The sequence below is a fragment of the Clinocottus analis genome, unplaced genomic scaffold, assembly GCF_023055335.1.
Source record: "Clinocottus analis isolate CAN_PGR_092001 unplaced genomic scaffold, fCliAna1.0.p SCAF_19, whole genome shotgun sequence".
NCBI lineage: Eukaryota > Metazoa > Chordata > Actinopteri > Perciformes > Cottidae > Clinocottus > Clinocottus analis.
In genome coordinates this window covers 12,993,975-13,015,265 of record NW_027175920.1, presented here as the reverse complement: position 1 = coordinate 13,015,265, position 21,291 = coordinate 12,993,975, and the positions used below count along the sequence as shown (strand labels likewise).

The 21,291-nt window shown below is 46.5% G+C and overlaps 1 protein-coding gene across 14 annotated transcripts in view; it reads right to left on the bottom strand.

The window, feature by feature from the left end:
- cacna1g (calcium channel, voltage-dependent, T type, alpha 1G subunit) overlaps positions 1–21,291 on the bottom strand; it is a 126,014-nt gene that overhangs the window by 65,761 nt on the left and 38,962 nt on the right. For all 14 annotated transcript variants that reach the window (XM_068582987.1, XM_068582979.1, XM_068582986.1 and 11 more), the window contains exons 6-12: positions 21,107–21,199; positions 20,103–20,976; positions 19,042–19,430; positions 7,769–7,920; positions 7,393–7,578; positions 5,092–5,209; positions 2,753–2,908 (exon numbers count right to left, since the gene is read on the bottom strand). In XM_068582987.1, the coding sequence (XP_068439088.1) occupies positions 2,753–2,908; positions 5,092–5,209; positions 7,393–7,578; positions 7,769–7,920; positions 19,042–19,430; positions 20,103–20,976; positions 21,107–21,199 (1,968 nt within the window). The remainder of the gene's footprint in view (positions 1–2,752; positions 2,909–5,091; positions 5,210–7,392; positions 7,579–7,768; positions 7,921–19,041; positions 19,431–20,102; positions 20,977–21,106; positions 21,200–21,291) is intronic.

The window sequence follows — 21,291 nt, the reverse complement described above, 5'->3', positions numbered from 1 at the left end:
CGGCAGACCTTCGGGGGCTTTCTGCATTCGGTCTCGTTTTGTATGAGAGTCTGCATGTGTGCGTTTGAAGATTTCACAGGCAGGTACGCGTGGGGAGGTTCGGTGTGAACGCAGCGCGAGTTTCCTTTGTTAAAGGGGGCGTGGCTTATCTCTGTGGTTTATCGCTGTGAAAAGAGCGACCTTTTCCGCTATCGACTATAGAAGAAATAACCACGAGTTCTGCGTTATACTTGTTGAGGAAGTCACAAAATCGAGGGAACATCGAACGCCCTCCTGTTTGGGTTCATCACACCATCCGTAGTCGCACACAGCTCGGTGAACATCACCGACTCCAGGAACTGCGTCTGGCTTATCGCTGTAAGACTAGTGACCGTTTCTGCCATCCACCATAGAAATAACCACTAGTTCTGCTTTATACTTGTTGTGTAAATTCCACAAACATCAGAACATCAAACTTGATGGTGTCTGGGTTCATGTTATTATCCTTAGTCCCACAACAGCGTCTGAATGAAGCCGCTATCGGCGCTCCAGGCAGAAGGTTGATTCAACACCGGCAGGACGGCGGTGATTCAACATTGAACTCAGCATCACATGGTTTTTTCGCCAGAGTTGGGAAATTTCCACACCAGCAAATTCACGCTGACTCAAACATTTACATTACATTTTATATCGCGGCGCTTTGATCCAAAGCAGCTTACATTTTTTGCTCTATACGCAGCAACAAGGAGCAATTCAGGGTTAAGTGTCTTGCTCAGAGACGCAACGACAAGGACTAGCGGAGCCGGAGCTCGAACCACTGACCCTCTGATTGAAGGACCCCCAAACGCTCTGCTCTTTTTGGGGGGGACGAAAAAACAAAACAAGAAAGCAGCTGCAGTTGGAAAAGAAACCATGAAACGAAATGACAGATGAGACTGAAACCGCAAAGCTACGCGCTGGGAAGTCCAAAAAAACAACGAACTGAAAGAAACATAAACAAAAACTTTTTAGCGTTAGCATCGTTTGCCAGATGTAGTCACTAAAGCACAGCCCTTATGATACCCAGTGTTTAAAACATGACTCGAATCAGGACTCTGAATGCCGGGAATAATGCGCTAAGCGCCAGCTAATAACGCCAGCTAACATCGGCGGCTAACAACGGTAGCTAAGAATGATAGCTAACAATGGCCGCTAACAACGCCGGGCCACAAAACCAAATGATACTTCAACAAACTGCAACTTTTTTGGCTCTGATTCATTATATTGTCGTTCCTGCCCACACAGATAACACACCAATCAAACTGGTGATGGGAACAACATTTAATAAATGTTTTGTTGTTTTTTTGTTTTGCATTTCTTTGGCGCCCTTACGCAACTCTTCATGTTTTTTTAAAAATCTTTTTGTATTCATTTTGTCTCTTTGCAATCACTGAGAAAAAAAAAAGACATTTTTCTTTTTGCTAATTACAATTTTGACCAAATAAGAAAATGAGTCACAAACCAAGCGAGGCCTAATTTTGGTGTCAGTTAGACTTTAAAAAGTCATCAGAAATGCATTAATTTCAGTCTGCGTGTAAAGTTCATCTAAAGCGGCTTTGGTCATTGTCTCCCACCTCGCATGTGGCTCCATTCACCGCAGCAATGCACTTGATATGTGTACAGCAGATGAGCACAATAGGAGGAGAAGCCCATTCAAATTAATCCATATTTTATGAGGCTGTCAAGCTCTCTCCCCGCCACCCATCGTCTATTCTCTCTCCCAACGGCCCAAGAGCCAAAGTGCCTCGGAGATCAAAGCATAGGTGCCGACACCTCTTAAAGAGAGAAAGAGAGGGGGAGACAGGCAGGCAGCTAGAGATAGGAAGAATACGCGTGTGATTTACAGCTGAAAAGCAAAGAGAGGGTCGCTCAATGAGTTTTCCAGCTTCTTCGCTCGCCGCAAAAATGTTGAGGGGAAAAGCTGGCGTCTGTGAACTATATCAGTTCCTTTCCCTTCTCTGTCTCCGGGAAGAATCGGAAACACAGCGAGGTGGTGGCGAACACGTCCCTTTTTGCTGTGTGACACAAAAAGAGTTGTACTGAGGAGGTGGGGGAGATCAGGCCGGCCGTGAAAAGGAGTCATCCGAGCATGAGACTGATGAAAGGACGGATGTGGGCTGATGCGCCGTCTGGTCTCGCAGACGTAGTTTTCTCATGACGGGCTTCGTGGCATGACTCGTATTGGCAAACAAGCAGCGGCAATAATGAGGACGACTGCTGAGATAACAGGGAGAGAGTGGGAGGAGAAGAGGCTGACAGCGAGGTGAAGGTGAAGACGAGAGGAGAGGGGGAACGGAGGAGGGAGGGGTGGGATGAAAACGCTGCAACGTGTGTGTTCTCGTGTCCTCGTGTCCTCGCGTAACCCGCCGCAGAGAGCGCAAGAGAGGGTGCAGGTTAATGTGCGTGGGTTGGTTATGTGTGTGTGGGCGCGGACATCCACCCATCAATGTCATGTGTGCAATGCATTGAGTTGTTTCGCCTCAAAAATCTCTTCTTTTTAAAAAAAAAAAAAAAAAAGGGGGCAGAATGATGATGAGAATACTTTCCCAAGACACCTTCACCCTCGAAAGATTTGAGATAAAACCCGGAAGCCGGATCACGGTGCCAGATTCAACAGGTTTTTTTAAGTTTTTATATTTTTTTAAAAGGAGACAAATCACGTCGGCCCGGTGGCAGATGCCTCGTCTGACACTTTCAGGGCCGAGACAGAGCGGCTCGACCAGCAACACCGTACCTCGGTCTGGAAACCCTCCACCAAGATGGCCACCAGCAAGTTGAAGAGGACGTAGTTGCCGAAGGTCATGAGCGCGATGAAGTAGAGGGCGGCCACGGGAGTGGTGGAGGCCATGCCGTTGTACAGCACCTTGTTCCAGTCCTCCTGGGTCAGGATCTGGAGAGGAGAGCAGAGGACAACACATATTAATGAGGGGAAAGCACAGCTTTGTTCAGCAATGTATAATATAGCAGTTTCATAATAATATCGGTATGAATTTGCCCCCCTCTTAGATAATGCCTCTACGCTTATTAAGCAAGGCACTCATGCTGTTTAACTTTCCAACGTGGTAGTTTTACCACTCCATGTTCTGTGGATCCTTCATTTCAGACTGTGGGAGACAGAAGCATGCTTATTATTTCCTGCTGGAAACCTTGACTTCAACTGCTGAGGTGACAAACATCACCCGGGGCGTTTTTTTCCAGAGCAAATGAGCCTCTAGACACAGACACGCAAAAAAACACGCAGACTTTGAGATGCTCTTGCCTCTTCTTTTGTTGTTGCTTTGCATCTCTTTGTAGTCTATACACACCTCTCTCTGGGGTTTTGTGTCTCTTTTTGCTTATTATGTGTCTATTTGTGGTCACTTTTTTGAAAGACTGATGTAATTTTCTTTGTCAAAATGTTGTGTCTCTTTGTAGTGGCTTTGATTCATTATGTGGTCACTTGATCTGTTTTTTGTCACCTTGTCTCATTTGGTCATTTGTGTCTCTTTGTGGTTGTTCTGTGTCTCCTCTTGGGCCCTTTCTCTCTCACAGTCATATGTGTCTCTTTGTAGTCATTTTGTGTCACATTTTAATTGATTTGTGTCTCCTTTTGGGTCTTTAGTGTCTCTGTAGTTAGTTTGTATTATTTGTAGTCGTTTTGTGGCTCTCGTCGATTGTTTTGTGTCTCTTTTTGATAATTTTGTGTCTTTTTGTTGTCATTTTGTGGCTTTTTGTAATGACCTTGTCTCTTTCAGTCATTTGTGTCTCTTTGTAATTGTTGTGTGTCTCTTTGTGGTTGTTGTGTGTCTCCTCTTGGGCCTTTTGTGTCTCTTTGTAGTGACTGTGTCCATCTCCGTCATTTGTGTCTCTTTGTGGTAGTTTTCTGTCCTTTAGGCCTGTTCGGTAATCCAGCCATGCTGTCACTAGCAGATTTTATCAGCTGACGCTAGCTAGCTAAGCTAACAACGTAAAGGGTGAAATAACCCACAGCGGACATGTTAGTTCGGAAAAGGCTTGATCAAAACGTATCATCACACAAACTAATGTAATTGTTCACAATGTGCTACTTAGATTATCCCCGTAGGTAGTAAGCTAGTTAGCCGAACATGCTAACCGGTACAGTTTACGTTTGAGCACACTATGTCCTGTATTCCTCCCACGTCTGCTCTTGTGTTTTAGACAAAGCTCTTAAATGCAGACGTGCTGCTGTTAGTGTTACTGCACAACAAACACATCACAAGCCCGACGAGGTCTGAAGAGCCTCGTTCAAGTCGCTCAGCGACGACTGTCCAGTGGAACGGTTCGCCGAGCGGTCGATCCTGTGGTGTTTCACTGGTTGTATTTCTATGTCAATAACATGAACGCAGTCTGTGCAGCACACGTTCTCCATTTGAAAGGACGGGAGGCTGAAATGTTCAAGACAATGCCGACTGGATCAGTGCAGCTACATTAAACCCTCCATCACGAGAATGCGCTTGACAGTACAATCTTCTGTGCGGCGGGACATGCTGACACTGTACATCATCTCCCCTCAGATGTTTCACTGAATTATATATGGCTGCTATATTAAGGGTGATAAATACTATACAGTAAGATAGATAGATAATGGATGAATGGTCCCACCTGACAGAAGGTCTTATCATTAATCCGAGGTGACAAGAGGCAAGTGGCAGGTCTACTTAACCTATGAGACATCTAGAAATGAGAATTAGATAGAGTGGAGGAAAATGAGGGGGCTAGATAAAAGCCAGACAGGGAGGGAGAGTGCAGAGGAATATTTGGTTTGATACATTATATTTATTCAGGAGGAAATTGTCTTTTCAGCCTTTTCGAATGGGGACAGTCGGCACCAACGACGCAGGGAAGATGTCGGTGGCTTGAGGGCACTTCAGCAGGTACGGTTTGATCACGCAGGAAAGTGGTAGATTCCAGATGGTGGATGAAGTCGCATCGCTTCAGGTCACTCTGCTGCTGCTAAATCGTCACCTCACTGTGAAGTCGGGGCCTTCAGCTGCAGCTAAATCGTCTCTAACGCAGTGAAAACATGTGTTTCACAGAGTAAAGGAAGGGTGGAAAAGGAGGGTGCGTGCTCACCTGGAAGACAGTCACTATGGCCCAGAGGAGGGAGTCAAAGTTCTTCCTGTCCGGCAGGGTGTCTCCACTCTGTCCCTCGCATCCAAACTTGCAACCAAACAGATGCATCCCCAGAATACTGATGCAGGAGGCGGGAGGGCCAACGGAGGAAACAAACAGGAAACAGAGTTGTAAATGTTTACGTCAGGCCAACCCATGTAAGATGCAGCGCAAATAAACAGAAATAAACTTTGTGAAAGGACTTGTTTGGACTCCACCATACTGTTAATACCCGCTGCTTGCATGGCAGCTCAGGCATAATATACTGAACATGAATGGCAATTACTGCCCGGGGGATTGTCTCAAAAAAAAGTACGGAAGAATTCATTAGTTAGTTTTATGACCCCAAAAAGCAGCAAAGGCGACAATGAACGCCAGACACTGTCATCAGGTAATAAACAGTTATTGGTTCATAAACAGTTGCCCCATAATGCATTGTGGCAGTAATGTTGCCAAGAGAGGAAGAAGGAGTGATTTTTTTTTCCCAACTTCAGCACCATGGAGAGCGCCACAAGACCATGCGACACTTTACACCCGTTCCAACAAGCGGAGATTGATGGCATCAGAAACAAAACTCACAATTTCAACCCAACTGAAAGACGATTACGCTACTTTGGAAATTAAAGCAACGGTTCGACGAGATTTGCCGTCGGGACTAGCTTGAGCAGGAAGCGGATCGACACATCTGAGCACGACGACTGGAAGCCAGGTGGGAACGGCTGCCTCCGTCCAGACGTAACGCTCGAACCTCGTCACATCTCACGTGTTCAGTCTGTCCAGCGCTACACGCAGCAACACGGCGGGCTAATCCTCCATGGGCTTTTATTATGAAACCAGCAGTCTTTTTTTATCCAGAAACACAGACGCTGAGGCTGAACTGGGGCCGAGGGATCAATGAGCAGGCCTCTGCGGTGTCCACTTGGCAACCGTTCACTCAAATCAAAGGCTGTTTATACATGCATCAACAAGGCTCTTGGCACGCTGCGTGTGTGTCGACTGAAACACACGTATGGCCTCATATACGTGCAGACGGGTATACAAACATCCCAACGAGCTGCTGAAATGAAGCAGCGCGTGCTCAGACATACCGGACACGCACGAGTACAAAGTTTCTCGCTTGTGAGCAGAGACACTGATCGCTCTGTCAGCTACCGCCATGTTGAGAGCCGTGCAGAGGCAATCCCTCAATCATAGATCTGCTCTGAATTCCTTTAAGTTTACAATACATGTGATCGCTTCTTTAAAGTATTTCACACGCAACTTTCTGTTTTAGTCACTGACTATGAACTGGCCGGCTCGTGACACAGTCACTGGTAGTAGTTTGATATTACTGCAGTTGAATTTAAACATATATTCATTCAAAATCTCGGTGATACGTTTCATTATGTTTATTTGTTACTTTATATGTTCATTGTGCGCCCTCTCAGAAGTCGTACCAAAGTAATTATGAGTTCATTTACTTCTGAAGTCATCATCTTTCTTATAATTTTCAGTATCAAGAAACACAATCATACAACTTATTGATACATAATCACTACAACAACGATGAGATCTGAGGTGATAAAAAAAAAAAAGATTTACCCAATCTTTGTGTGACGATTCAAAACAGAGACTGATGACGGTGTCAGTGGATTGTTTGGTCACGGTCAATCAAATCTGATTACACCCCACACACACACACACACACACACACACCGTCCGTCCTGAGGAATTCAATTAGATCTGCTTTTTGAGTGTTAAAACACTTATAAGAAATAGAGAAAGATGTTTATCTGTTTCTTTGATGGCGCCTTTTAGTCGTGCATGATAAAAGTTAGGGAGGAGTACTTTAGATTTGAAGCGTGGCGCCGTGAAGTTGTGTGCGTGTGTGTGTGTGTGTGTGTGTGTGTGTGTGTGTGTGTGTGTGCAGAGAGCTTCCACACATTCTGTTGAGCTCAGCCAGAGGCCTAACCAGGCAGAAGAAAGGGTTGCTGACAAAAACAGGGAATCACTTAAGTCTCGCCGCCCCATCGACTGGTCTCCCGTTCACCCGTCGGTACTGATCACGGCTCCTCTCTCCTCCTCGCCTCCATGTCGACGCCACGCTGCGCCGATCTACCGATCGATTTTCATTCCACACCACTATGCTCCAAATTTGTTTCACGGTCACTGCACCAACTTCCTTCAACCTGGTCTGTTTGTCATTTCATCTTGTTTTAGAGGGCGAGATCGACGCAGTCAGACTCGAGGTGCCCCCCCCCCCCCCCCTCCCTCTCTGCCTACCTGAAGATGAAGATGAAGAGCATGAGCAGCATGCAGAAGGTGGCCACGTTGTCCATGGTCTTCATCAGAACCACCAGCTGCCTCTGCAGGGCCGGCATGAAACGGACCAGCTTCAGCACCCGCATCAGCCGGAAGGTCCTCAGCACCGACAGACCGCCGTGCTGCTGACCCACGATCTCCCACACACTGTCCAAAGAGAAGAGACACACACACACACACACACACACACACACACACACACACACACACACACACCTACATGTTCAATTCAATTCAACAGATTCGGGCCGATAGCTGATGGGTTTTTGAGATTTATTGTTTTAAATTTGACCCTCCGCCCCTCCCCCGCCCGTCGTTGTGAGGAACCCCCGCTCACCTGATGACCACGATGATGCCATCGAAGATGTTGTAGGGGTTCTTGATGTAGCCGAAGGGCCCGTAGACCAAAATCTTCAGCAGCATCTCCAGAGCGAACAGGCTGGTGAACACGATGTTGCTGATCTCCAGCGCGTTGGTCAACTCCTCGGGCTGGAGACGGAGAGACGCGGACGGACACACAGCAGAGAGGAGGCGGTGTCAATGCAGTGAGCCTTATATCTCTACTTTCCAGGCTCCACTGCCGGCTCTTTCGACTAGTTCTGGACGTGCACGTGTTATAGCGAGACGCTTATGTGACGACCACGACAAAAAAAACACCTGCCATGGAGCGCAAATATGCCAATGGCTAAATACAATTAAAAAATGACAAATATGTCCTTTCACACTCATATACAATGCGCACACTCAACCTCGCACCCACACACACACACACACACACACACACACACACACACCGATCACAATGCCGCTGCTCAAAGTGCCTGCACAAAGCTCATCAGAGAATTGGGCTGCCACTCACATTTAGATCAAACACCCGGGTGTGCATGGAAAAAAAACTGAAAAACCGGCAATGTAGACAGACAAAGGGAAAAAAGGCGAGCACGAAAAAGATAAAAGGCGCGGCACATCCAAATACGACACGGCCTGTAAATCTGGCATCTATGGCATCTAATTATGGGCGAGGAGGAAAGGAGCCAGCGGGGATGCTGTTATTTGTCTGTGGCGCTGTGTGACACCAGCGGACAAGCCTCGCGAGGCCTTTCATCTCCATGTAACACACAGTTTGCACAACTCGAACGCGGTGTCGCGCACCCAGTACACCCAGTGCACCCAGTGCACCCAGTGCATCCAGTGCACTCAGTGCACCCAGTACACGGCACACGAGGATGGGAAGCGTTGAGGGTCCCGATTCGCATCTGCATGCTCTTCGTCATTCAAGTGTAAGCAAATGTGTGTGTGTGTGTGTGTGTGTGTGTGTGTGTGTGTGTGTGTGTGTGTGTGTGTGTGTGTGTGTGTGTGTGTGAATAGAGCCGTCGTCCCAGCAGAGCCCTCATCCCGAGGATGAACCAGGAGGTAATGTAATGTAAACACAATGTGTGTCATTAGGCCTGTCCTGGTGGGCTGCCACTAATCACGACACACCGCGACTGTTTAAGCAGCGATTAGTCAACACCGAGCGCGGAGGCAGGAGAAAGGAATTAACATCGCCGGTGGAATAGCGGCTCCTCGTGCTGCATCTCGACACCAGTTTGTCTGGAGCCCCCCCAAAAGAAAATCATGTCATGAAATATTGTCGCTGTTGCTGCTGCAGTGCTCCTGGGTCTCATTGAGGAAAACAGTTGTTCCAACAGGCCTGCTTTAAAGTAGTAAACATGTACAGTTAATCTCTCTTTAAAGTCACGACGCCACACCAAAGTCACGCAATGACACACACCAACTAACCAATGGAGGCCGCGGTAGAGGAGCTACTCCACTGTTCTGCCAGTTTATTGGGTTTTTGTGGAGTCCTGTGGCTTCGAAGAGCTTTTATTTCCTTTGAAATGTTCATTAATTCAAAGCAACCATTTTCTACATCTTTGTTTAGGTGGCTAAAACATGTAGTACGCATTGCTTAGCTTCCGCGCTGGTATTCCTGCTCCGAACTGGGGGGCGTGGCTACCCTGACTCTGTATAAGTACCTGACACATCCCCACAAACATGCATACACAACTATCCCTTTAACTTCAGCTAAAAGTCTTGTTTCGTTGTCGGAACATTTTTGGGATTAATACCATTCATATATGTCCATTAGATATAAAACTGCAGCCTGTGGCTAGCTTAGCTTAGCTTGGTGCACAGTAATCAGGCACACAGCCCCGCTCCTTAAAATGGAGAATAGTTGTTTTTACACTTTTTTGGACCACTTTTGAAAACAAAAGAAATAAGAGATTGATTACAGACTCTGAACCAATCAGGTCTGTGAACAAAAAGCCAATCTTTTCAGCTTCTTTCACTTCAGCTACAACACACTAAATAAACGACTCTCAAAATGGCAGCCCCTCACTGAACTTTTGGTGATGTTGCGGTTCAAAACTTGATGTAGGTCTCTCACTGTGGGCACGTGTGCTCAGCATAAGCAGTCAAGGCCAACAACTGTCGACAGAAAACTTCAATGAGAGCGTCCTGACAGCGTATCGGAGCCTGAACGAGTCAACCCTCACAAGTCCTTGCTTAGTATTAAGTCATTGCTCCCTCAGAGACTCCAACGCAACAGTCGGCCCTGAAGCAAAAAAACAAGGTCCAGCAACACCGAGATGTAACATTGCACCATAATTAAGAGCTGGAAGCTTCAAACCTGAATTTCACTGGCTTGAGACAAATTACCACGCTAGTATTCACTGCAACTTTGAACTAGTCCTCATTCCCAAATGACTAAACACGTTGCAACCTTCCAAAATGACCTGCGTGACCTTTACGAACAGGATTCACACAAGCGCTAAACTTCCAGCACCTTGGTTGAAGTTAAGATTCGACTGACTACGAGATTATGGCTACAGTTGAGTGAACCCCTGAATGACTGTTGGGGGACCGTTGGGGTTAGCATTAAGGATATTCTTGTCATCCTCGTGCTAAAAACTTTTCCGACAAGTTCTAACTCGTTATCGTTGCTGTTGACTGAGAGGACAGACATTAAACAACGAGGAGAAATAATGGGGGAATCAGATCAGTGGAGCAGCTTTGACATAAATGAAGAGTATTTCATCACGTTACTCGTCAGGCCGGTGGAAGCGCTACCATGCAACACATGAGCAACGTCTGACTCCTCCTGTCTCCTTATTAACAGAAGAAGGAGAAGAAGAAGAAGAAGAAGAAGAAGAAGAAGAAGAAGAAGAAGAAGAAGAAGAAGAAGAAGAAGGAGAAGAAGAAGGACCACCATTTGCCCAAAGCCGGCTTCCTGAAACACCAGCGTCTGCTCTCCGTTTCATCTCACCTTCTTTGTCCTCGCCTGTGTCGCTTGTGACAAACGGACGGATCTATTCTTTTGATCCCGCTGCTTTTTTTCTTCTGCTCATTCATTTGTGCACTTTATGTGAGCGCGGAAGCGGCGGCAAACCCTTCATGAACACACACACACGGGCACGCATTGCGAGATTAAGAAAAAGTTCAAACGGTTCACAAATGCTGCCGGTGCACTCGGGATGTTTGTGTGTGTGTGTTTTTTTTCTTCTTTATTCCGATGAATGCCCTCACACAAGTAAGCGTCACGCGTCGAGCCCTGAGATCGCCCTGAAAGGCCACGCCGTGAGCGTCGACTCCACACACTCCTCACCATGTATGCACACGCGGCCCGGCGCAGACGCACGGCCACGCCCCCTCACAGCTCCATACGAATAGAAGGCCATTGATAAGCCAGAATGAAAAGTACAGTTTTTATGAGGTGAGACTTGGACTGCAGACATCTGGCCTTGAGAGTCCAGGTCATTATCCCACACACACACACACACACACTATTTCTGCTCTGCTATTGTTCCAGCTTGTATATTAGACATTCCTTCGGCATCAATGCGAGATTACAGCAAGGGAGCAAGGCCATAAAAAAAAATTAAAAAAACACGTAAGAACCCATAAAACCCATAAAAAAGCTGGCGAAAAAAGAGAGTTTATCAAACAGGAGAAATTACCAAAATCGGCAAACTGCAGCCGGTGAGGTGTGTGCCAGCTCCCGAGAAGATGAAACAGGAAGTGAGAGAGACGCCCTTTGCCTTTGCTCGCCGCTGCCTGAGTCCTGGGTAATGAGGCGGCGGCAGCATTAGGGAGGTAACGTGTGTTAGACGAGGAATAGTGTAATCTGGTTAGTGCTAATGCAACGTCACCTAATCTGATGTGATCTTATCTAAACGGGACGCTGCACTCTGCTATGCCCCGGTCTGGAGATGATGATGTGTGTGTGTGTGTGTGTGTGTTTGCTTAATCAAGTGGTTTGCCTCGGCGTGCCGCAGAAGAGGACGTTTCAAGCATGAAATGGAGAATGAGATACGCCAAATTACGGGTGGTTGCTTGTGATTGGAGCACTGCGGTGATGTCGTCTCGGGGGATGAATGATTGGAAAGTCTGCACCAAGTCTATTCGATGGGAGATGTACGCAAAGATAATGCTAATTATAATAAAACCGAATGTATCTGGTTTTCCACAAGGGTCATCTTTAGGGCCCCTGCAGTTTTGTTAGCTCCATGCATTTTATCTTTAATGGAGCTGATTTTGAATGTTAATGTAGCAGCAAACAACTGTTTATCCATGTAAATGTGTATGTAAAGATGCAGTGGAGAGGAGAGACCCAAGTCACTGTCTGTATGTTGTTAACCGAGCTTCTGCTTGCTTTGTTGACCTAACCGAGCCGGCGACATGTGCTTTTTGTCACGCCATGGAAATACATAATGAATATGTATTTCCATGTTGAGCACAACGCACAAGTCAGGAAACGAGGAGCAGTCGTCCACTTCGGACTGCAAAAACTACAAATGCTTCTTTTAGTTTGAAGACAACGTCCGACAGCCTCCTCATGTTGATTGGTAGTTCATTTTGAATAATGAATTAAATCATATATCTAAATGGATTATGTTAAATAAACCTTTCCTAACATAAAGAAAGCTTTTGGATCTAACTAAAAAAAAAAGCATTAAATGTTTCTGCAGTTTAAATGTTTTTGGTTTAACTGGATAGCATTTATTATATGATTTGTCCACACAGATTCTCTGTTAAAAGGTTTCAAAACTTTCAAAACCCACATCTACTGCAGGTTGTCCAATAATAACTTCTCTTTAATATATGCATATTTACAGCCATACAAAAAGCTGAATGCAAAGGATAGACGTTGTGGATTCAGAGCCAGAGAGGAGAACTGGCTAAATACAGGCAGAATGTCATTTGACATCTCACTGAACCAGGAAATAACTGAATGCAACATTTGATCACCTCATTGATTCTCCTTTTTTTTTTTGCATCCATTGCTGGAAAAAGCCTTCCCTCAATAAACCGGGATTAGCAGCTGTTGTTTTTTTGCCATCCACGTCTCACCATTGTAAAATTGGAAGGAACAAAAAAACACTTTTGTTCGGCCTGTCTTGGCGCGAGGCCACCGTTCAGATGCCAACTCTGCATTCTGCAGGCAGGGCAGGATACAAGCTGCGTAAACGTCTCTGAAGAAAAAAGGGTTTTCTCATTGTCTCCCTTGGTTTGGCAAGAGGGAGAAGCTAGTTTGTGTGTGTGTGTGTGTGTATTTGTGTGTGTAATAAAGTGTCAGAATGCATCAAGAGACCTTTAAACACAGACTACTGTGTACATTAAGTCGATAACCTATGGAAATTAAATGCCCCATTACCTTTAGCTAAAGATAATCTCAGCCCTCGCAATAACTGAAGCTAATCCTACCTTTATAAATTAAAATGTCAGGTCGATTCCAATTTGAAGGGGGCCCGAACTTCAGGAATATAACCAGACATTCAATTAAACCCTCGTGACCTCTGTTACGTCTATCTGTCCCACGTAGCTTCAGGAGAGACTTTCCATCAAATCCAGAGCTTTGGTTATTACACAAATACGTAAAAATGAATGGCTTTCCCGTCAACCTCACCCGTAGTTTGTGATTTATGTGAAGCACATTTGTGCCGAGGAGCTAAAGTTTAGCACGCTAACGGTCAACGTACCATGAGCCGGATAACGTGCCGCTAGTAGCTGTGAGTGCGGCCGCGCGAGGCCTGCTAGCTTGGCTGAGTCTTGTGAAATTCAATAAGAGACACGACCACATTGTTCTAGTACCGTGGAAGAAGACCTACATACGTTAACTTTCAAAGCAGATGTTTTGCCCGGATGCGTCACGGCTCGCGGTCCGTCTCGGAGCTCGATTCACCAGAAACGCAGGACAAAGAGGAAGTCCAGTTTCAAGCGTCGCTGAATTTCGGTGGTTTTAGAAAAAGGCCGTGCAGTTTGGTTGACGATTAGCTTCTTGCCTTACAGCGAGGGAAACAGCAGTGATGCAATGTTGTGTTCTTGCTGAGAGTAATGAAGCGAGTCAAAGCTGCATGCGTTTTTGATTGTATTTCTTAGGTGGTGTTTTTAGTATTTGTCAGTGTTTTTTATGTGTTTGAGCTCCAAGTATCTGCATTTGGGCTGATTGTAGCGCGCTCCTAGAAACCAAAGCCACAGCACCTTACCTCTGCTGCGGGGTCCGTACAATCTACATTTACAGTCGTCGGTGATTAGAAAACAAAGCCAAGAACACTTAAGATTCAACCAAGAAAAACACAAAAAGTACAACACAGACCAAGGACGTCTCGGGGCATCCTCTCACGTTGGAAGTGGTACCACAGTACAGATGGAGCCCTTCAACGTCTATCTCAAACTCTCGTTCCCTGAAGCATACCCCCTTTTTTCAAAGTAAACCTTCCAACCATCAACGCGTATCACTGCCATGCACTTTCTCTTGCGAGTGGCCAGCTTTCAAGGTCGATAAAGCCAAACCGCCACCTGAGGGAAACGTGACCCCGAAAGTGACTTTCCCATCGCTCTGTGCTCGTGCAACCGGCTGCACGCTGAGTCAATATTCATACCGGTGCTAAAAGGTTTCTGCTACGAGAGCGGCAGCGATTCCAAAAGCAGGAACCGTGCGTTTCACCACGTCTCCCCCGACGCGCCCGTCTTCGCTGCACACCTCTTGACTTCTCCTCGAGCTATTTTGGCATCGGGCGGGCGTTCGTCGAGGGGGAGCGGAAAGACTGGCTGGAGACGATGGGAAGACGGGGGCGACTGGCTATGCAGACGGAGGGGAAGTTCCTTATGTAAAGTGAGAGAGAGAGAGAGAGAGAGAGAGAGAGAGAGACAGAGAGAGGGGCTGACCTTCCCGAGTAAACAGACTACGGGCCGTGTCACATAGTTGGCCGAGGCACAACTATTCCATCAGCTCCCCCATAAATGGTAACGCTCTTAAACTGCGCGGGGAGATAAAGCAGACGCCCTCTCCTCACTCGCCGGACCCGTCCGCCTCCACTCTCCCGCCCATCACCCCCTCTTTCCCATCACCTCCGAGTCCTTACACTCTGTCAACCCTATCCGACACTTCATTTAATCATCTCTTTATCCCTCCGTCCCCCCCGTGTCGCGCAGACGTTTTACATTCGCTGCACTCGCCTCGTCCCGCTGCCCTCGAGTGTTTGTGTGTGCTTTGAAGAGACTCTGAGGCTCTGCTGTGTGTCACGGACCGCGAGGGTCCCGGGGCCCTCGCAGCTCCCGCCCTGAGGTAACAACATGTCTGTGTTTGAAGGACACGCATGTGGATGTCTGATGTACTCAAGAGGCCGGCTTATATCTCAGGAGACGGGTCCTGGCAGCATACAGTCCATGTGTGTGTGTGTGTGTGTGTGTGTGTGTTCATGTATGTGTGTGTGTTACAGACTCACACAGTGTGCGTGTGTATAATATAATATTATATATATAATATTATATATATATACATATATAATATTATATATATAAATAATATTATATATACATATGTATATAATAATATACATATAATATTATATATATAATATTATATATATATATATATATATATAATATATATATATATATATATAAAAAAAGAAATATATATATATATTATATATATATATAAAATATATATATTTATATATATATATATATATATGTATATATATATATATATATATATATATAAATAAAATACACTAAATATTACTCTGCTATACATGTATATATATATATATATATATATATATATATATATATATATATATATATATATATATATAAATAAAATACACTAAAATGAATGAATGCTGCTGTCTGGAATCCACAAGCACCATTCCAACAAACGCAACTGACCTTCTTGACAAATTGACAACCTATCCTCCTCTGTCAGATGCACATGTCGATATTGAGCATAATTCATGATAAATACCTACATGCAGTGTAATCATTGCCAGCCGAGACATTGATTGGCCTTTAAAAATGGGTGGAGGTTTGTTAGTTGTTGGTGTGTGTGTTCCCCACTTTCCTTTCCCCATCAATTACTCATCGGGGTGGATGTTTAATCTTGTCAAATTCTCTTTAAGGCACAGTCAGATCTCCACAATTCAATTAGCAGCTGAATGATACATAATGCCAACTCAACCGCGTGTTTGTCATTTACAGAGCAGGGGGTCGAGGGGGGCGGGGGGGTCGAGGGGTCGAGATGCTGGCAAATGGGTCAACTTCATCGAAAAGCTGTCAACAGAGCTGAACCACAATTTCTTATTAGTGGCAGTTACTGCTACTGCTGCTACTACTTGCTGCTGCTAATACTGCTGCTGCTGCTGCTGCTGCTAATACTGCTGCTGCTAATACTGCTGCTGCTGCTGCTGCTGCTGCTGCTGCTGCTGCTGCTGCTGCTGCTGCTGCTGCTGCTAATACTGCTGCTGCTGCTGCTGCTGCTGCTGCTGCTGCTGCTAATACTGCTGCTGCTGCTGCTGCTGCTGCTGCTGCTGGCGTGGATACAGGCACCGGTTGTAATTTTGCAAACTATACAGTTAAAGTAAAATAATATCTATGTAAAATATTACTCTGCTCCTCCTCTCCTTATTAGAAAAAACAGATTTAATGCAACAGGTTTGCAAGACTGGAGACACTCAGGTCTCTGGATTGAAGCAGGAAAAACGTCAAAAATGTTGTTTTTTAGTAAATTACTAAGTTATTACTAACTGCATATAGGCATATGGAATGAAATATTGCGAATGGTAACACAGAAACTCTGATTGTCATTGATTAATTAAAACACAGTGGTGCAAATACAACAAAAAAAGAATTGCAAGGCTGCTAAATAGACACAACTAAGAAAAAAGAAAACGTGTTATTCTCAAATGAGGGACATTGCCAATTCACACAGATAAGTGCTGATAGCGTTTGAAACTGGCAGCAGCACTGACAGTCTGAGATATCTAATAACAAATAGGGTCTCTGTTACATTAAACATTCTCGGCTGAAGTTTTCTGTGGTCTGTAAATTTCACTTTTAGTTTTCTCTCTCGGCCGTTGTTCTGCCAAGTGTGTTCTTGGCGCAAAGGCAGCGTTTTATACTTAGACTCCCTGTGGTGTTTCAGTACCAATAGATTTTTGGTGTTAAAGCGTAGCAGTGCACTTTGGACGGATCGCCTCCAACACGGGACCAAGGTTATCTATTCTTTGTCTTTGGAAACACAATTTGACCTGCACCCCACCCCAATTTGAAACTTGTTGCAGCTTTGAACCTGGTAAGTCAGTCTCAACCTCCTTCTTAAAGTGAGAGTTGCACAGGGTACAAACTCCAAAACCAAGACTCCATCAGAAAACTTGGCTGGAGGATGTATGGGAAATTGAAACCCAGCCTCTCCTCCATGTGGACAGAGTTACAAAGACAAACAGAGGCTTAGTGATCCTTGTGTCTTTGGATGTCGATGGGCTTGCAATCAATGAAGCGTCTCAGTAAAGTTTTCAGCAGCCTGTCTGGAGACCGGAATGATCCATGCTACCTAAACTAGGAAAGAGCACTTCAAGAGAGAGAGAGAGAGAGAGAGAGAGAGAGAGAGAGAGAGAGAGAGAGAGAGAGAGAGAGAGAGAGAGAGAGAGAGAGGCGTGAGGCAGGAATCAGAGGACAACAGGTATAAGAAGAGAGAATGTCAAAAGAGACATAGGAAAACGGATGACAAGCACAAGTAGGAGAAAAGGGTGGAAAGGAAGTAGACAATTTAAGGAAGACAGAAAAGGGGAATAAAGAACAGAATCACAATAAAAAGGACGGGGGAAAAAAGGCGGGAAGAAGAGCCAAGAAAAGTAAGGAATGAAAAAAGACTGCAAGCTATAAAACCAGCTGAGGATGGCATCTGGATATGTTTAGAGGCACTGGGTCAGCGACCGAAAGTAACCCAAGGAAACCTGGCCAGGCTTCATGCTCCTTCTACACATGACACGCAAACAACACCACACGGAGCAAAATTACAACACAACAGCCTCAAACACAACACGCACATTGCATCTGATTGTCTGTACTCTCTCTTCCTGCGTTGGTTGGGTTGGTAGGTTCAGGAAGGAGGAGGAGGATCTGTGATGGTTGGACTAGGAATGTTAAACTAAGCCAATCAGAGCTTGAGTAGGGCGCGTGTCATGCCTTCAGGAAAAACAGTACAGCCACCAGGAAGGTCCAATGACAGACTTTGCAAATTGATTAGCCATATGCTACTGTTTGTTGAGTGAGTACATTCGGAGCAATGGGCTTTTGGTCCAATGGGAGATTTTTTTTCCGCACTATTGGGGTTTCTGGAATACCGGGCAGTCGGAAAAATCACAGCAAAGAGTGTTTGAGACCAGGGGTCTTGTGTCCTGCATGTTGTTTGGTGTCGCTAACTGTAACTAAAACCTGTGGCTACGGTTGGAAAGAGATTTATGTTAAGAAGCCGATGAGCCAGGTCATGAGCATTGACTTTTTCAATTGTTAATCAACATCAAATATTTCCCAAACTTTCTCCAATTGCTTTGAGTTGCTTCAGGATAACTGTAAAAATGTGTTACCTAATATACAAACATGATTTCAATGGATTCATGCAGTAAGTACTGGTTAAAGGTCTGTACATAGGAAGTGGATGTCGTCACTGTGACGACATTGGTGTGGTACAGGGTCAAGTTTTGCATTTTGCTGGTCACCACCATGGTTTTTGACCGACGTCAATACAATCAGACGTCTTTTTGCCAACAGAGAAGTCGCCCCATGCTGTCCATTAGAAATAATGCCAGTTTAAGACACTTTGGCATTGCCTTTTCAGACCCAGAGGTTGCTGCCTACATGATACAGGATTGCTCAGTAATATCAGGTGTAAATGACGGGGTCAACGACAGAGACACAGAAGTAAAACAAAAACAAGTGTGGGAATACTTAAATCAAGAAAAGAAAAGTGTGAGGCGTCTTCCTGCCTCTCTCCCTCTCTGTTTCCTCTGTCCCTCGTGCTCTCTCATTTCCGTTTTCTCTCTCTCGTGGTTGTCAATACGCATGTGTAAACAGCCGAGGCCGGAGGGAGACATCAGGCATTGCAGTTGGGCCCACAGGAATCACACAGAATGACACACGAGCGATCTATAAATTGAACTAATACCTTCCTACAGTCCTTCGTTTAGTCTCATCTGTCAGCCGGTTCCCACAATGTAGCAGCATCCAACATCTTCACACACTTCTCTTAGCGTGACAACGGGAAACACAACACACACTGACCTGCTCATGAAACTCGATCCCCATGCTCAGCGTATTGATCAGAATGGCGATCATAATCCCCCGTCCGAAGTACTTGCTGTCCACGATCTTCCTGAAGGTGTCGCACACGAGCCTCCAGAAGTGCACCACCTTCGCCGCCGTTTTTCCCAGACTGCAACGCTGCTTCTTGGGCTGCCGGCTGTCTCTCCTGTCCTTGTGGTGGAGGTCCTGGGTGAACTCGTATATGCCATCGCTGTCGGAGTCCCCGGCGGTCTCGTTGCCCTCCGACTCGTTGGCGAGTGCCTTGGCGCAGTAGGGGCAACTCTCGGGGTCCAATGTCATAGCGGCCGTGTCCATGGCGCTGCTCGTGGTGCTGAGGTCACGGGCCGACAGCTGGCAGGAGAGCTGGGCTGCAGCCGAGTGAGAAAAAGGTCAGATGGAGAAACAGAGGTGAAGAGCGGAGAACCGCAGTGAAATCAAAATGATCGACAGAAGAATAACAAAGTAGTTTAAACAAAGAGACAAATCCGATGAACGAGATTTGTCATGAACAACAACCTTTTTGGAAAGTTGCGTGCGTATCAGAGGGAGTGTGCGTGTGATGGGCAGCGTGTGCTATGAGTAATGCCTTGTGTGTGCGGCCAGTCTGGCTGGATGCCAGATTTTCCACCGTCTGTACAACCTGAACAGACCTGGCCTGACTTGTGTTGCTGAGCCCACTGCCTTTTGAGAACTTGGCCGGGCCCAGACGGAGCTGGCTGCGAGCTTTGACATGAGGGATTAACATTTACTGGCTCTAATTAGCCCTCTTTCTGTCGCTCACCAAAACAACTCTGGACAGTGTTAAAGTTTGAGGCTTAATGACAAACAAACCAATACCTCTCTCCAAATCTAGTGCCGTGTCACTTGATTGAACAGTAATATGGAAATCAAGCACAGCTCCTGACTGAAGGAGATACTCCTGATGATATTTCCAAACCTCATTTTGCCTTAATCGGAAAACTGAGCAAATGCAGCGGAGTGCATCGTGATGTTCAACGCAATGATTTTGAAACGCGATGAGTTTGCGGTGATTTGTCTACCTGTGCGCGTGTCCACCAGGCTCGACGGCCGTCTCTCCATGGACATGGGTGGGATGTTCAGGTTGAAGCTGATGTTAGTCAGAGTGCTGGCGGCAGCACTCCCTCGTCTGGACTCCGCCAGGGCTCGGACCTGCAGAGTGGGGTAGTTCTTCGGCCCCGGAGCCGCAAAAGGTACGGAGTTCCTCTTCATTGCCCGAGACACTGGAGCTGGGGCAAGGTAGGAGGGGCCCGGTGTCGGTCCCAGGTGTGCGGTCGAGGGGCTGCAGCGGACTGAAGATGCATTGGCAGCCCCCTCACAATGTTTGGACCAAACGGCCAGGTTCGTGTCGGAGCGGGTTGCTGCCATCGAAGTCGGCACGGCTAAAGCGAGATGTCCGGCACCGACGGTTGCCCCGAGGGCCCCTCCGTTGTTGTTGTGTGCTTCAAAATCCTGACCGTCCAGACAGCGCATGCCCCCTCCGCCCCTCAGGCTGCCATTACCCAGGTGGTAGTGGTGGTGATGGTGGTGGTGGTGGTGATGGCGCGCCATTTGATGAACCGACACAGATCCCTGCCTGGAGGACTTCCTCCTCCTTCTCTGGCTGCGCTGGGGCTCCGTCGGCGGGGGCGAGGCGGCGATATTGAACCCGGCGCGGCGGGCCAATAGCCTGCAGATACGGGCCACTTGTCTGGCCCCCTTGTTGACGATGTGAACCAGGTACTTGAGCAGCTCGTCGTAGCAGGAGCCCGGCTCGGAGAGGGAGGCCAGGGTGCTGGCGTTGGACATGAAGCGCACCCGCTGCTCCTTCATCAGCTGACTCTCCCTCTGCTTGGTCTCCGAGAACTGCGTGGCGATGACCACCAGGCAGAGGTTGATCATGAAGAATGAGCCAATCTGGTGAGAAGGAGGGGGTGAGCGACATTGTTATTCACGCACTCGCACGCAGCTGACACACTTGTTCAATCATCATCAGAGACACACACATACACACACAAAACTGGTGGCCCCAAGAAGTGGTACTTACAATGATGAGGAGGATGAAGTAGATGAAGTTGTAGAAAGAGTGAGCATCCATCACAAAGTACATGATGTCCACCCAGCCCTCCAGAGTGATCACCTGAGGAGGAACACAGGCAGAGGACAGGAACATAGAGGGGCGAGGAAGAAGAGAAGAAATCGGGGGTCAGACAACTCAAACAAGGAGTAGGA